The 16,685-nt window shown below is 36.4% G+C and overlaps 1 protein-coding gene across 2 annotated transcripts in view; it reads left to right on the top strand.

Annotated features, from left to right (window-relative positions):
* The window catches only part of LOC139122498 (prolactin-releasing peptide receptor-like), a 36,199-nt gene extending 34,624 nt beyond the window's left edge, over positions 1–1,575 (top strand). For both annotated transcript variants that reach the window (XM_070687907.1, XM_070687908.1), the window contains exon 5: positions 270–1,575. In XM_070687907.1, coding sequence (XP_070544008.1) covers positions 270–461 — 192 coding nt within the window. In that variant the 3' untranslated portion in view covers positions 462–1,575. The remainder of the gene's footprint in view (positions 1–269) is intronic.
* Positions 1,576–16,685: the final 15,110 nt, after the last annotated feature.

The raw sequence follows: 16,685 nt of genomic DNA, 5'->3' as shown, positions 1-16,685 counted from the left end.
TTGCTGCTAAGTTATTGGATGACTGTTTGTTATATTCATATTTTTCTCTCAGTTGTAACTTTTAGTTAATTTATATACTATGCGCGGTTTCCCTATGCTTCGTTCAGTTCGCACACTGGCACAAAACAAAGTTAACAAACACTAATACACATACAGACACCCACACTCTCCCCCTCTCTCCCTCTCTCTCTCTCTCTCTCTCTCTCCCCCTCTCTCCCTGTCTCTCTCTCTCTCCCCGTAACCAACTTCAAAAATTTAATTTTTTCCAGGTTGACATCAAGGATACATTTATGCGCTGTAGGCTTTGTCGCGCTCCCGAAAAATCATCCTGTATTTGCTGGCGATGCAAGGAGAGTCTCTTTTCACTGTCCACTCCGTCTTCCAATGGGACAGACACATTGACCAACACACGACGAAAGAGTTCCGAATCGCGTCGACCCAGGATTACTGAAGCAAAATAGGACACTAAGCCACATAACAAGTTATTCCTTTAATTGGCTACAGCTTTTTAGTAAAATAATACAAGAAGTCAGATGTGCCTCGAACTTTGCAGCAAGTGTTTCCATGGATGACTCTGTTTACTTTCAGCTTTGATTGTTGAGATACCAAGGTCTTAGTTTGTGCTAGACCTTGAAGGTCTATAAATAAGGCTCACTATTTCTCTTATTTGTTAATTTAATCACTTATATCGGAAAAGAAATTCTTCCGAAGAAGAATAATTGTCAATTATCAGTAGTCTGATAGCAAGTATACAAATATAATGATTCTAATATTGAATGTCCGGAATCATGATATCTTCGTTTCTTGGGGAGCATGCGCGAATGCTCAGCGTAGTGTCAACACTTTGCTCTTCATGCTCGTAAGTTTTGTTCAATTTTCGCAGCAATTCAGCGCAGAATTAGTTTCTTCTGCTGTTGCTGTGATTTGTTTTGCTTTCATGAGTTACTGTGCTTAGTTTAGCACAATTTTGCTCTCTCAAGTGCTGTTTTTAGAGGCAGCAGTTTTAGTCAATGCAGTTCCACAAAATTGCCCGCAAAAAGCGTCGAAAATGAAGACTAATCAACAGATGGAGTGTGTCGATGGGGAGAGTCAAGACAAAAAGGCGAAAATAATGAAAAAAAGACGAAAACCTCGAAGGTATAAGCCAGAAAAGCGGCGAGAACAGTGAAAATTACTTGCAAGACACTCCTGTCAAAATGTACAGAAGGGTGGAGATGAAATTAGAAGTCAAAATAGATGGTTGGAAGTTAAGGAATTTTTGGAGTTCAGTATTTATCTACAAATGAACCGTGGGTAATTTATTCAAGGAATGCAGATTGATAGAGAAAGCTGCTGGTTGAGGATTTTAACATATCTTGTATTCATGTGATTTTAAATACTGCTGAGTCAGGCAACAAAAAAGCCGTACGCATTTCCATCCACGACCTCCCGCTCCACGTAGTTTAAGTACAGTTGCTGCTTTTCTCGATGATTTCTGTGAACGTAGTCAGCCAGTGAAGGAATGATCTGTGATTGATCAGGATGTTAATATACCCTACTTCAATGGAAACCGGTATTGCTACGTAAGGTAGGTAATTCCGAATTCTACAGAACTGACATTTTTCGATACTAACGGTATTCGTCTTGCGTATAACTTCAGAGTATCGATACCTGATAGGACAGAGAATGCTCTTTTTGTCGATTGATGTGTAATAAGCCACCAACATGTTCAGAAACGCCTACTCCAGTTTGGTAGGGATGCAAGGAAATTAGTCACCGCGTTTTGGAGTGCCTAAGGGAAAGAAATGTATCGCTGTGGGAAATTTGGACACGCAGCTAGGGTATGTCCTGAAAAATGGTGTGGAGCTTGTCGGCTTGTTGAATCAGTTTCAAGTAATGCATAAGAAGCCGAGAAGCTCATAGAAGAGGCCTTAAACAGAACGGAGACATCTCTGGTGTCACAACAGTAGAGAAACGAAATGGTTGTAGCAGTGGACGCACACCGTGGTGCAGAAACAGTTTCGGCATCAACACGAGCGATGATGACCAGCGACAGATACAGTGAGTTTGAGTCAATAGGATCAACTCTATGCAGATCTCCGGAGACAGGAAGTGAACTTAAAGACAATAAGACCTGTATTGAGAAATTATTTAAGTGTGAGTATTGTTTTAAGAAAAAGCGTGAAGTATTCAAGAACACTTTAGAATGGCCGTCACCGCCTCAATCTGCTTACAAAAGGACGAGGAAAACCATGTCCACAAAAAGGACTAGTTCTTCTTTTTAGCAACTTAGAACAGTGTATCAATGTGGAAAGCTGAATTTTGTTGTGATATTTTGGTGTGTACCTTTACATGTAAAATGTTTTTTTCTATTTAGCTCACTTCTTAAATGAATATTTTAGATATTGCTACGATAAACGTTAGAGGCAAAAAGATCTCTTGTATTTAACTAGTTAACAAAAAGTAAGGCACCATTTTACAAATGGTATAGCCACAAACTGATGACGTCAAAGATCTGTGTTTTTATGGACATGAGGTCAAAGGCTACGTTCAAGAAGGGGCGACAAATTATTTTGGGGTTAGAGTTAGGTTAGGGGGCTTGGAGACTTAGGGGGAAATGATTGAAACGAAGGGTCCCAATTTCCACTATATTCTTTCAATTTCCACCTACTATTTATCCAAGTCTTTTTCCGCCATCCTGATACCTATGCTGAAGGAATATTTGATCAATTACAGGGAGAGACAGTGTTATTTATCAGTTACACTGTTTTCTTACACAACAACCAAAACTGCTGCCGGGGCTCAAACCAAGCACCCTCAGTATGTGAAGCATTACGTACAATTAGGTCAGCTAACCCAAATTCCTGACTCCGACTGTGCCTCACCCAATGCAAAAACTAAGCAGACGAAAATTGTGAAAGTGATTGGCACGCCCCTAGTTAAAAGGCGTCTGAGCACAAGCAACTTTCCCTATAGAGCCCTATGGCCATATAACTTTTCGCCTAGGCTGCTGGGTAAATTTGGTGCTCATGCGCACATGGCTTACGACCTGACTTGATCCCGCGAATTTCAAAATCACTTACGTAAACAATGGCTAGCGACGGCAAAACATTTCGCTTTGTCCCATTGATGAAGGTAATAGAGAACAAACGGAAAGCCTCAACAAAAAGACTGCGGCAGTCGGATAACTACATCCCAGCAGGGGGTCATCGAATTGTGCAGCGTGAAACAGTTTTCAGAGGTAATTTTGTGGTCGTACGCCGACGATTTGACGTACGCGTACGTACGTACTGCCATGGGAGGGGGGGTGTCGGAAAGGTCTGGACGGACGTGATCAACTTTGTGGTGGCACTGGCACACCTTCATGAGTTCATTGGCATATAAGTTGACATTTGCAGGCTTTTATAGGTCTTGCGTGCCACACACACGGCATAGACGTGTCAGCATTAATATATCCTTGTCCTTAGAGGGTCTATCACCGCCCATCTCCCCATTTTCTAGGTCAAACAAGCCAATCCTATTTGTCAAAAGACGGAAAATAGGCTATGCATAAAAAACCGTTCAATACATTTACAGTCGCGTTCCTGACTTGGTTGTGGATGGAAATGTTAGGTGATTTATTCAGGTCACTGGGATAATTAGCGGTTTCCATATGAAAAATCTCATTCATCTTTTCCAGGTCCTCTAAAAAGGACAGACAAAATGCCCCCAAAAACTTTGGAAAATCATAAATTTTCGAGAGCTATTTTCAAAGATATGTAACTTACGAAAGAAATGACAAAATTCCACCGGATTTTCACTGTTTACAAGGTTGTCCTTCTGTCTTGCGATTTGCGCATGTGCATAACGATTTCAGCCAGCCGCTAGTTGATTCAGAATCGAGCTTGATTCCAAGACAAACAAAACCTCTCCGCATGAGCCGATGGCGGCGCTCTTCAAAAATGACGTCATTGCTCATTAACCTCCCCTATAGAAAGTTATACGGCTATAGGAAAGTTGTTTGTGCTGAGGTTTGTGTACGGCGACTTTAAAGTCTTCAGTTTGTGACTATACCACTTGTAAAATGTTGCAAAACGTAAATTTCGTGTTGTTTTTTACAAGAAGTTTACAATTCAGCTAAAGATGAAAAGTTAAGGGGCAAGAGTGGGGGAGCGGGATTGTTTCGAGTCATGGATCACACCTGAGTCGAAGAGAAGCAATTTCGTTTTCAAAAGAAAGTGAATTAGTTTAAATTGAAAGTATTTTGATAGTGAAAGCGGTATCATGGGCGCGGCTGAAGATGATAAATTTTGGCTGGTAAATATTTACACCCCGAATTCTCCATCGGTTAGACAAAAAACTTCGTAAAGAAAAATAAAATTTGTTACGATGATACCATTCAAGACATACGAATATTTACTCTTAAACGTTGTGTAACAAAGCAAACACTCACAGAGATGAAGTAAATGAGATGCGTGAAGAATTGCAAAAAACTACTAAAGTTTTAAGTGCCAATCCATTGATTTCTCATTGCTATGAGTATAATGACCTTAAACGAAGACTTGACCTTTTATATGTATATGAAAATTAGAGGGAAACAAATTCGCTCAAGAGCTAAATAATCCAGCATTGAGGAAAAAGTAAGAAATATTTTATGGTTTGGAAAAGGGAAAGGAAAAGAAAAAGTGCATAAAAAAATTAGAGACAGCGAATGGCATGTATGTCACGAATTGATTTGACAAGCTTTTATAAAAAGTCTTTAGAGCAGCGAACGCTATAAGGAAACTAGTGTGCATTTTAAGGGGATATCACTATTCAACGTTTTTTTGAATTGATTTGACAGTCTCATCAAATCAATGATATTGAGGGAGCAGCAACTAACATAGAATTTGCTACAGTACCATAGACATCGATAGAAGACATGGTGACCAGTGGTACTGTCAGTAGTCAGTCTCAATAAGTGATGACGGGGAAAAATTGTGACAAAGTAATATCAGAGGAGAATGTCTATATATATATATATATATATATATATATATATATATATATATATATATATATATATATATATATATATATATATATATATATATATATATAGATAGATAGATAGATAGATAGATAGATAGATAGATAGATAGATAGATAGATAGATATAGATATAGATAGATATAGATGATTATACATTAAGATGAAATAAACCGGGTGTTGGTATTTATAATGATTTCGAAAAAAAGTTTCAGTTGATTTGAATTTTATTCAATAAGTATTGACTTTATTTAGTTTTCGTTCAAGTATTCTAAAACGGTTTAAGGTAATATACAAGTTTACTTATTGAAAGTTTAGGTTTATTTAATCTCTTTTATTTGGTAAAGGTGTCAAGTTTACCAAAATATGTTCAGAAGAGAATTGATAAATTAATTCATAATGTTTTAGATTGTGCAAAATATAAGATAAAAAAGGATGTCCGAATGTCTCTCATTTTTAAAAGAGGACTATATATGCCAAGTTTTACAGAGCTTGCGGTAGCGTAAAAGTTTTCATGGTATAGAAAATTGTTCTATAATAGCTGTGCTAGATGGAGAAATAACTCATCATTTTATTTACAGAAAGAAAAATATTGTTAAATATTTAGATAAACCATTTACCCAATATCCCAAACAAGCTTTCCGAGATCTATATTGATTGTCTGTAAGTATGGTTAAAAGTAAGACGTCAACAAACATTTTACCATTAAAGATGTTTACTTTGGAATGACTTTCATGGTATTTCGGCTGATGATGGTTTTTATCAGAAAAATACACAAAATATTAAAAAAAAAAAGTTGTTCATGACAATTTGATGGAAACGTTCAGACCAAAAGTGTGCCGTTTCAGGTTTTGAAATGGAATGTTATTGTATAATAATCGCAATCATACCCATCCGTAATCAATGAAACTAGGTCAACGTTCGTAATACACTAGTTATAAACATAGACACAAAACAGCACAGAACACACAGTAAAGCACCGGTACGCACAACAAAGTCAAATGCATGAAAGAAAGATGTATGGACCTCTGGCCAAAAGACCAAAAAGTGATGTCAGGTGTTTCAAAAATAGTAAGCGCATCCTGTCTAACATGTGGATATCAATGTCACTGATGTTTTATGTTGATGATGATGATGATGATGATGATGTCGGCGTTGTGGACAGTAGCTACGAAAACGACTCAAGAAACAAAATTACATTCTTTTCAAGTTTATGATACACAGAAAGCCAAAAGGTCTTAAATTACTCTATTGGAAGATAAGAAATTCTCTTTTTTGCGATTCATGTTAAATGTGTGATACATATAAACATCGATATTGGGACTGTATTAGCTAAGAGTAATATCTTGAAATATATTGAAAATATAGGGGAAAAAATACTGAGTTTCAAACTATGACATAATTTTAAAATTATTGTAGGAGAGTTGAAATCAAAAAGAAAGTGAATAAAGTAGTTAATCTGATGATTTTATTTGAAAATGTACAATACATAAATATAATACTTGTAATTTAAGGTACTCCTTTCCATTCATACTAGTGATAAGAAATGGGCTTTAACAGAAAGCTGAAGCACAAAATGTTAATTTTTTACGTAACATGTGTTAAGTTGAATATTTTACTTCGTGCATTACGTTGAATTTGTATCTTACTTCTTTGAGCTGAGGAAAAGAGGTTACTGTCAAATAAACATGTTAAAAAATCTTCGTTCCTGGAATCCATCTCTGTCGTTCAACGGTTATGTTACATTTCTTTGATGGAACCCATGCTACACTAGCTTGCCTTAAAAATATGTCAATATCTAGCATTTTATAGTCATTTTGAACCCATGCTAAACTAGCTTGCCTTAAAAACATGTCAATATCTAGCATTTTATTCTGTCATTTTGTAAATTACATGTCACTACTGCAGAATCACAGCAAAACCGTTTCAAGTACCAAATGTTTCAAAGTTAATTTTGAGAGTACAAAACAAAAAATGTTTCCCCGCGAAGATTTGAAAACATAAGAATACGTTATATAGTGTGTATTTCGGTGAGAAGATTCAGTGGAATATTTTCAGGGTCATACAGTCATTAAAGTCCCTGAAAAAACATGTATAAGTGAACCTTGATCAAAAGCGGCGTTTCCTGCTATCATCAAATGTGTATTATCAGGAAAAGATTTACGACACTAGTGCCCTACAGGATGTAATTCAGAGAAGACGCCATGTGTCTAAATGTGTTGGGAAGTGGGTTTTTACAAGACAGAGTGACCGTAATTTTTTTCGTGTCAATTGGTTTTGGCAGATGTACCGTTGATTTACTCTCCCGTATGCCTATAAGTGTACTCGGAAGTGTAGGTGTGACCTTTTTAAATGAACTTTGATTAACTTTGGTTCCATCAATATCGTCATTGTCCAATGTATCCATTTCCGTTTAATGGTTGAATAACAACGAGCGTCCAGAACGATGGAAGCGAGCCATATGGAAACCTCAAGACGAAAACACATGCCTAGATGCCCACTTGATTTGTACTCGCTTGCTAGAAGTTAACTCTGTTTAGGGAAATGTATGACCGGCCCAATCCTACACCTACACCAGTAACTGTGATTTTGTCTTGTATGTGGAATCGACAATGATATGGTGCGAGGGGATTATTTTATCTTAACAAATAGACGAGTCACTCTATTTTTGAAACTTTTCGAAAATGCTTCGTATCATCATGGACCCTAAATTGGTGGTACAGGCGTGCAGACGTAAGTAGAGTAAATACGGAAGTCATTTGTTATTCAAAAGAACGTTACATCATACATCAACGAAATGACGAAAAGGCGTCCGACGCAATCCCAAGGTTAAATTCGACATGGTTCGCCTTCTGAGGAAATTTACCTTTTGATATAACATTCAGTGTGAGGAAAAGGGGCTAAAATGATATGAGTTATTTCCAACTTTTTTAATAGGAAAACCTACTCTCGCGTGTAATGTATGTTTAAAGTGTATCATGTATATTCGGTGGTAACCGTTGGCTATTAATGTGGTAAGTTTTACCTCCGCAAGTAGGTTAAGGCATGGGCGTCAAACGTTATCATGAATATGCATTAGGCCTCATGAATATTGATAAAACAACACTGCCCACACATGAGATAACAACAGAAAATCTCTAAAATCATATCACAAAAAAAGTTCCTAACTGGAACATCATCGAGCCAACGAAGTGACAAAGGACACACTAGTGTTCACAACAAAAGATAGCCTATATGCACTGTGTGGAACTTCGAACACATAGAAAAGGCTGATCATCGTGTACAAACGAAATCCATACATCAGCCATCCTGAGGCCAAAGTCCACGGCATGAGGAACGAGGTGACAAGGGTTAATGAACAGAGTCAGACACAAAACGATCCAAACATGAGTATTCTTGCTTCCCTACAAGAAGAATGCAGAGATCAACAACATAGATACAATATAAAATTCAGGAAGAGATGTGCTTATGTCATGGAGATACAGCTGATACCTCCATGTTTATATAAGCCACTAAGGAACGAACTGGTAGGAAACGTGGGGGTCAAAAGGTCACGGTGGTCTGAGGCATACTTCCACGTCTCACCATGGCTATAACAACGAATTCGTTAATTTTCTCACTAACAACCTTACCCGATACAGACAGAAGACACATTAAGTCACAAACAAGACAAGAGGGATGATGTGCGCAGCCACTTTCAACTTAAAATTACAAATTGTTTCAGTAACAGGCGACGGGGTCATGACCTTTTGGATTGCATGCGAGATGGCCAGATCGCACACAAAGCGACCAGATTTGTAGATCGCATTTTTTTCCTGAAATTTTGCTATCCCCAAACTTAGGCTTAAAATATCTTTACAACAATACATTAAACATTTATGATTTCGTAGCGTTTCTTTAAAAAATCACCGAAACTCAACCAAGAATCGACTTTTCCTACAAATCGTACGTATTTATTAAATTTCTTTGTTTTAAGGAGGGTGTGGAGTACAATGTTGATAATTATTTTACATTATGTTCTTATTTTAAACTTTCGCCTCTTTTTATTCGTCGTCAAGTTTTAGATCTTTGTTTTATTCACAAGTGTGTCCATTTTATTACCGATTGTCCGGATATTAATAGCTCCTTCACTTTCTTTGTGCCCCCAAGGCGTCTCAGGTCTTCTGACCTTTTCGGATTCCAACTCACCGCGTTAACCTGTCTAAATATTGTTTTTCGTCTCGGGCAATGTCACTTTTAAATAGTGTCTATCGTTTTGATATTGATTTGTTTACCAGTCTTAGTACTTTTAAAACACAAGTGTCATCTGTTTTATTATCTCTTGCTGATAGTCATTTTACTGTCGAGAGTTTTTGATGTTTGTCAGTCTCTGTTGTTATTTGTTTAGTGCCTTTTTTTAAATTAGTTTCTGCATGTTGTAATTTGTCTTTCTCATGTTTTAATTTTTCTCTGTTTGCATCCAGTTATTGGGCTATGCCTGTTGGATGTCAGAATGAATAAATAAATAAATAAATAAATTTGGCGCAAATTTGAGGCGATTAATTCAGGAATTTGTCTTTGTAAAGGATGTAGATAGATTGTACTGAACCCATTCTATTATCATATGCCGAAAAAACATAGTTTAAATGTGGTTTACAAGTTGGAATATGCCGATAAATAATATAGGCGATTTTGGCGCGAAAATGTCAATATAAAAATCACGTGACACCTTTTATGCAACTTTAAGTGACATGAACTGAAAGAACTATCAAAACTACGTATGTGTACCAAATTTTACCAAAATATAACCAGTAGTTTTTGAGAAATGAAATTCAGCTCGAAATTCGGTCTGGACCTCCGCTGGACCCCTGCCTTAACTCACTTGCGTCAAAAAGTCCTGTTGATTTTCTGAAAATATCGTTTGAATGTATTTGAATTCTCAGTGACTTTGAGTGTTCTGTACATGGCTAAATGTATCAAAATAATTGTATTCTAGGGTATGAAAATGTAAATTATTCTCTCAAATACAATTTGGATCAAAAAGTGCCAAAATGTCAGGCAGAAAAGTAGTAATTCGTCCAAATTTATATGGTCGAACATTGTTATACAGTCTAGTCTAAAATAGCGTTTAATTTAAAATATGCGGGAGTATTTCGTAGTACATAAATGTGGATCATTAGGAAAGAAAACGACGTGAAATAAAACAGATTATTCGGCCTTTCCCGATCAAATTGGCACTTAATTTCATACACTTAAGACAAACATTGATAAAGCAGTTTGCGCGTCGTTGTATAGACCACATAATGTGTTATTATTCAATATTAATGCTATAAACTGTTTCAGATATTGTATCTGCCTTTCAAAGCGGGTATTTTAGCTAATATGATGACTAAGTCGGAATTCAAGAGTGTGACATATCGTCCGACCTTTAAGGGCTCACCAATATCAACTTATTAGGGGAATTTGAAATATGGAAACAAGATATGACGTGCAACGAAATGTATAACTTCTCTTGTACAGTAATTTTCACCTTCTGCATGTACACGTGTTTTTTTCTTATTCAATACAACGCGCACAATAGATGTGCAATGTTTGCTAAAATCAAACTACGACTCACTTCAAATTAACCACAGTATATCGATTACCTTAATTGCATTACCTTTAATTGTCTAAAGGTTTCCACATCTCAGGCATACCTTGTAATTCTCCTTTGTTCGGACAGAATAATAGGTTGTCGTCAAATTTCGTTGACAACGCTTTGCGCCAAAAAGGACTACAGTGCACGTGTACTTATCCTAGCCAACGCAGCGAGGAGCTGTTTTGGTATGTTTAATAATTACATTTGTACCGTTGTTACGAAGATAGTTCGGAAGAAAAATAGTGCAGACCTTGAAGTTTTTACATCTGCATGGATGCTTGTTTAGTTTGAACTCTAACGTCAAGATTTTTTGTAAAGATATTTTTCTGCCTGAATCAAAATGCAGACTGTTGTGAATAATGGCTGAAGCATTTGGTGGTAATATGAGGAGTTCTAGGGCTAATAGAAATCATAACAATAAGCCTGAAATTTGTCAAAAACACCACTGAGGGCGCTATTTTCATCGCTATCTCAAAATTTCCGTGGACTTGCCCACACGAAAAATTAATCAGTAGTCAAGCTGACATTGACCTAACACCTGTTAAGAGGATTCGTGCCGCTGAATGTTTTAAATAGGAAAATCGAGCTCAAAGCTACAGTGGCGGCCTATGGGAAATGAATTAGTGGTCTTGTGCCAAATAACGGGTTTATGTTTCACTGCCCAAAGCATGTAGAACCATCCATAACTCAGCTTGTCAACATAGTCTGTAAACATTAAAAAGCACTATAATTATATGGTTGCATACTTCTAGCCTGAAGTATACTACAAACGTGCTATTTCTTCAAAATGCTGCAGGTTATATACAGTGATATGTAGGGACAGCGTCATTTGCTGCTTCAGGAGAGTTACACAATAATCTTATATGCTGTAGAATGAAAAAAACCGACTTTACAATGACTTTCTTTAATGTGAACCATTATATTTGTCATGCATACGGAATATAGGAATCGTCATGTGTCTTTGATCCCCGATTGATACCAAGATGAAAACAGAATTGTTTGCTGGATTGAGGAAAATACGAGTATCTCACTTTATAATTACAGTTTGAACATCGATATATATTTCTTCGTCTTTATTCTAGCTAAGTTAGACAAACAACCATAATAATGATTGATCAGGGGACCACAGAACAAGGATGATCTAAACCATTTAACATAATGGTGTTGAAATTTTCCCTTCACGATATGTTATCACTCTTGTAAGGGCAACAAAGTATCTTAGTTATGTTCAAGTGCCTCCGGGAAGGCTGTTGTATCACCATTGCTGATAAAGAATAAGTGGGAAAGATAATTTTTCATAGAATGTGTTTCCTTCACCTCTAATTCGTTGCCGCGGTCTTCAATGTTCTGTTGCGAATGACAAACTGGAACTTCACTGACTGAACATAAATGCCAGGAAACATGCTACAGATCATAAAGAAACGTCGAACTCAGTTGAAAATTCAAGAAATAGCTGAGACATCACCGTGGGCTAGTACATTTTCTGTAACCTATCTTTTCGCCTTCCTTTCACACCGCTTAACTTCGACTGATTATATTTTGCAAACCACCTTCCCTCTGCAGTGCGTCGTTTGCCACATACAAGGATTACCGTTGTTACTGTTACACAGGAACTTCTCCTCGGGATACATGATTAACGACCACGTGCTACGGAGCGACCGGGTTTGACCTCAAACATGTTATCAAACTTAACAACTGAAAAATAAGACGTCTAAGCGTGCACGGAAATATGCTGCAATATGCAGTGTTGCCTTCTACCACCGAGAATAATCTCAAGATTGACTAGAATGTGTATTATGATCAAACAATTGTGATTGCCCAAGTTTTAAAAATTGTCATCGATTCCTAGAAAAAACTTGCACTCAACATAAACTGTAAATGTTCAATACCAGACATTACATTTGTAACATGATAAGTTGCAGACGGTCAAGATAGGTTTTCTTATATAATAAATATGAAAGGCCCAAAAGCTGTATCTTGTAGCATTATTTTTGTGATTTTACTTCCAAACTAAAACAAGTTCGTTGGAATGTACTCATTGAAGGGTGTTTATACAAGTATAAGAAACTTTCCACTGGGACTGCATGTGCAATTTTGAGCAAGATAAATAATCAACGTTTGCCAAAACGTAAAATGGCGCCCTCATGCAAATAAAGCAAAAACACTGTACGTCGTGCATGTATGCATTGGAATCTTCACAGAAACAACAGAGTAGTCCAATATAATGCATAGTGCTGAATGTTTTCCACTGGGACATCGTATGCTTTGTTTTCTTTGTAATATTAACAGTTTTTAAAAATGGCGGGATATCAAAATAACGGTTCAAATTTAAATTTGCGTGTCCAATTTTTCAGTAGTAAAATACTTTATCCTTTTAATTTGTATAATTTAAAGAAAACTAGAGAATACACACACACACACACACACACACACACACACACACACACACACACATATATATATATATATATATATATATATATATATATATATAAAAGGGATTGAGAAATCGAATACGGTTTCTCCAACGGAAAGCCAAGAGATCTTATTATGTAAATTTACTCAATCAAAAGAGCACGACAAAAAAGCTATGGAGATCACTAAGAGAAATTATCCCTACATCCAAGTTACCCTCAATAGCCTGTTTAGATGAAGGCAATGGAAAGGTGTACAAAAAGCCAAATGAGATCGCTGACAAATTTAACACATATTTTGTTAATCTTGTGACTGGACTTTTGAATCCTAACTCAGAGCCGACAAATGAACATTATTTTGACAAAATCAAACAGTTTGTGCAGGAGCGTCTTCCGAATAATGTTCATTTTTTCATACCTTTGTTAAGTATCGCAGATGTTGAACAATCGCTCGTAAATTTGAATATCAATAAGTCAATGGGGGCTGATTGGTTACATCCGAAGTTTCTCAAACATGCTGCTTGTGAAATCGCTCCCTCTTTAACCAAAATCTTCAACGCTTGTATTCAAAGAGGCTCTTTTCCTAGTATTTGGAAAATTGCAAAAATTGTCCCCATCTTTAAATCGGGTTCCAGACAATGTGTTGAAAACTATGGACCTATATCTGTCCTTCCAGTTTTATCAAAAATTATGGAGAGACATATCCATACTCACTTTTATAAATTCCTGACAGATTATGAACTGCTGTTTCCCGGACAGTCCGGTTTTCGCCATGGGCATTCATGTCAGAGCTCTTTACTCAAATTGCTTGATCAATGGCGTTCAGCCATTGATAATGGCAAATTAGTTGGTTCAGTATTTATTGATCTACGGAAGGCCTTCGACCTAGTAGATCATGGTGTTCTTCTGCGCAAATTAAACTACTATCGCTGTTCTGAGGAACCATGTCTTTTTTTCACATCGTATCTCCATGGCCGAAAACAAACCGTAAATGTCCATGGAACGACCACCAGTTCCCAGTCTGTTCTATGCGGGGTACCACAGGGTTCCATATTAGGGCCCTTGTTCTTTCTTATCTTTGTTAATGACTTGCCGTTATATTTGCAGAACAATATTGACATGTATGCAGATGACTCGACCTTGCACACGTCAAGGGAAACAATCATCGAGCTTGAGTCTGCTTTAACAGCCGACCTTGCTCATTTGTCATCTTGGTGTAATTCAAACAGGATGCTAGTTAACTCAGCAAAAACAAAAACTATGTTGATTACTTCTCATCAGAAACAATCACGTTTACCCAAATCATACCTGGATTTATCTTTAAATAATGAACCATTGTCAAATGTTAGCGACGAAAAACTCCTAGGAGTAATTCTGAATTGTAATCTTTCAAGGAGCGCTCATGTGAATTCCTTGCGTGGTAAACTATCCAGTCAATTAGCTTTGTTACGACGTGTACGACATCTCTTGCCCTTACGGGAACGGAGATTGTTCTATACATGTTATATTGAATCAACCTTCGACTACTGTTCGGTTGTTTGGGGAAATTGTGATCTATCCTACTGTAACAAACTTTTTCAGTTGCAAAAGCAAGCTATTCGTTTAGTTTGTGGGGCTAAATGGAACCAAGCAACTGGTCCATTGTTTAAAACTTTGGGCCTACTTCCACTTGGTAGTCGCTTGATTTATCAAAAAGGAGTCCAGATGTTCCAAATTGTCAATAGCTTGTGTCCAAATTATTTGATTAATCTTTTCCAGCCTGCTAACGTTCAGTCATCCAGGTCTCTGCGCTCAACTTCAACAAACAATTTGTACTTGCCAAAAATTAGAACGGAAATAATGAGAAAAAGCCTTTCATATTCTGGTGCTGTCCTTCGGAATGAACTCCCCTCGTCTTTGAAAAACAGCCCAAATCTGAGATCTTTCAAGTTGCAATTGTATAAATTTCTCATGGATCGGGTGTGATATGTTCTTGCCTTATGTCTTATTGTATTGTTAGTTGTCTCATTGTCTTAATTGCTGTTTTTTTTCTTGACCTGATTTTTTACTGGTTTGTTGCTTGTATTAGTACTTGTATTTTTTTTCCTCTGTCATTCTGTAAATTTTTAATGTCGACCTTGTGGAAGATCGGCCTTATTGGCGTACATGTTGTCGACAGTAAATAAAGTTAAATAATGATAATAATAATTAATAAAGTATTATATAGAAATAATAACACGAATAAAAATAGGTTCAATTTCCGTGAAAATTTCACCATAAGGGTATTTTGGGTCGAAAATACCAAATATGATATCGATTTCACTGCCCATGTTTCCATGGTAACCATTTTAGGTGTTGAAAATTTCAGTTTTTCTAATATCCCATGAAAAGTTACTTTGATTGATATGAAAAGTATCTAGTGGGGAAGTTCGGGTCACAGAACACAAATGTCAGACTTATTTTAATGTTTCGATTTGCCATAGTAACTATTTTGGAATTGAAAATGTTACTTTTTCCCTAATTCCTATTAAAGAATTATTAATTGATGTAAAAAATTGATAATAAGGGGTTTTCTGGTTAGCACACCAAAAAATCACACTCGTTTTAATGTGAGATGTTTCCATGGCAACCATTCAGGAGTAACAACACCTTTTTTTTCGAAAGTCCCACAGCTTCAATGAATTGTTTTTTTAGATTTCTATATAATACTTATAGCCCCTAAACTTGTAATAATAATAATAATAATAATAATAATAATAATAATAATAACAAGGCAGTATTGCTGAAGGCAATGAGTACTTGGGCCGAGATAGAGTAATTTTGAGGACAATATATACTACTATTCAAATATGGTCTTGAATTTCCTCCTGTCAATTAGGCATTTGATTAACTGGTTATTAAACGAAGCAATCGCATGACAACGGCAAAATATGTCTAGCAACTTTTGTGGACTTTGAGGCAGGGGTTCTTTATTTATAGTGAAATTGCTTAAACTCCTTAAATATTCAAATTACAGCAAATTTCTTTTGTTCTCGATGGTAGATGTCTAATATTTAGATGGGCATATTTAGATTTCTACCCTATAGTTATCCCTATATACCAAAAATCGAACATCTAGCTCTATTGGCTTGCTCAGAATTAGATATGCGAATAATTAATGAGGTACAATATGTGGTGTCACAAGGTGTCCCATCATACCAAATATGAAGGGTGTAGCACTTGTGGTTACTGAGTTGTGGACAAATATATATATTTGAGGTCAAAGGTCATTGAGGTCACATGACATTTTGTCAAAATAATTGTATTGCTAAGTTATTCCTATATACCAAAAATCAGACCTCTAGCTCTATTGGCTCGCTCAAAATTAGATATGCGCATAATTAATAAGGTACAATATGTGGTGTCGTTAGGTGTCTTATCATACCAAATATGAAGGATGTAGCACTTGTGGTTACTGAGTTGTGGAAAAATATATATATTTGAGGTCAAAGGTCATTGAGGTCACGTCACATTTTGTCATAATAATTGTATTGCTAAGTTATTCCTATATACCAAAAATCAGACCTCTAGCTCTATTGGCTCGCTCAAAATAAGATATGCGCATAATTAATGAGGTACAATATATGGTGTCATAAGGTGTCCTATCATACCAAATATGAAGGGTGTAGCACTTGTGGTTACTGAGTTGT

This window comes from Ptychodera flava, chromosome 22 (assembly GCF_041260155.1).
Source record: "Ptychodera flava strain L36383 chromosome 22, AS_Pfla_20210202, whole genome shotgun sequence".
NCBI lineage: Eukaryota > Metazoa > Hemichordata > Enteropneusta > Ptychoderidae > Ptychodera > Ptychodera flava.
The sequence above is the reverse complement of the archived record's forward strand: the minus strand, read 5'-3'. Positions and strand labels throughout refer to the sequence as shown.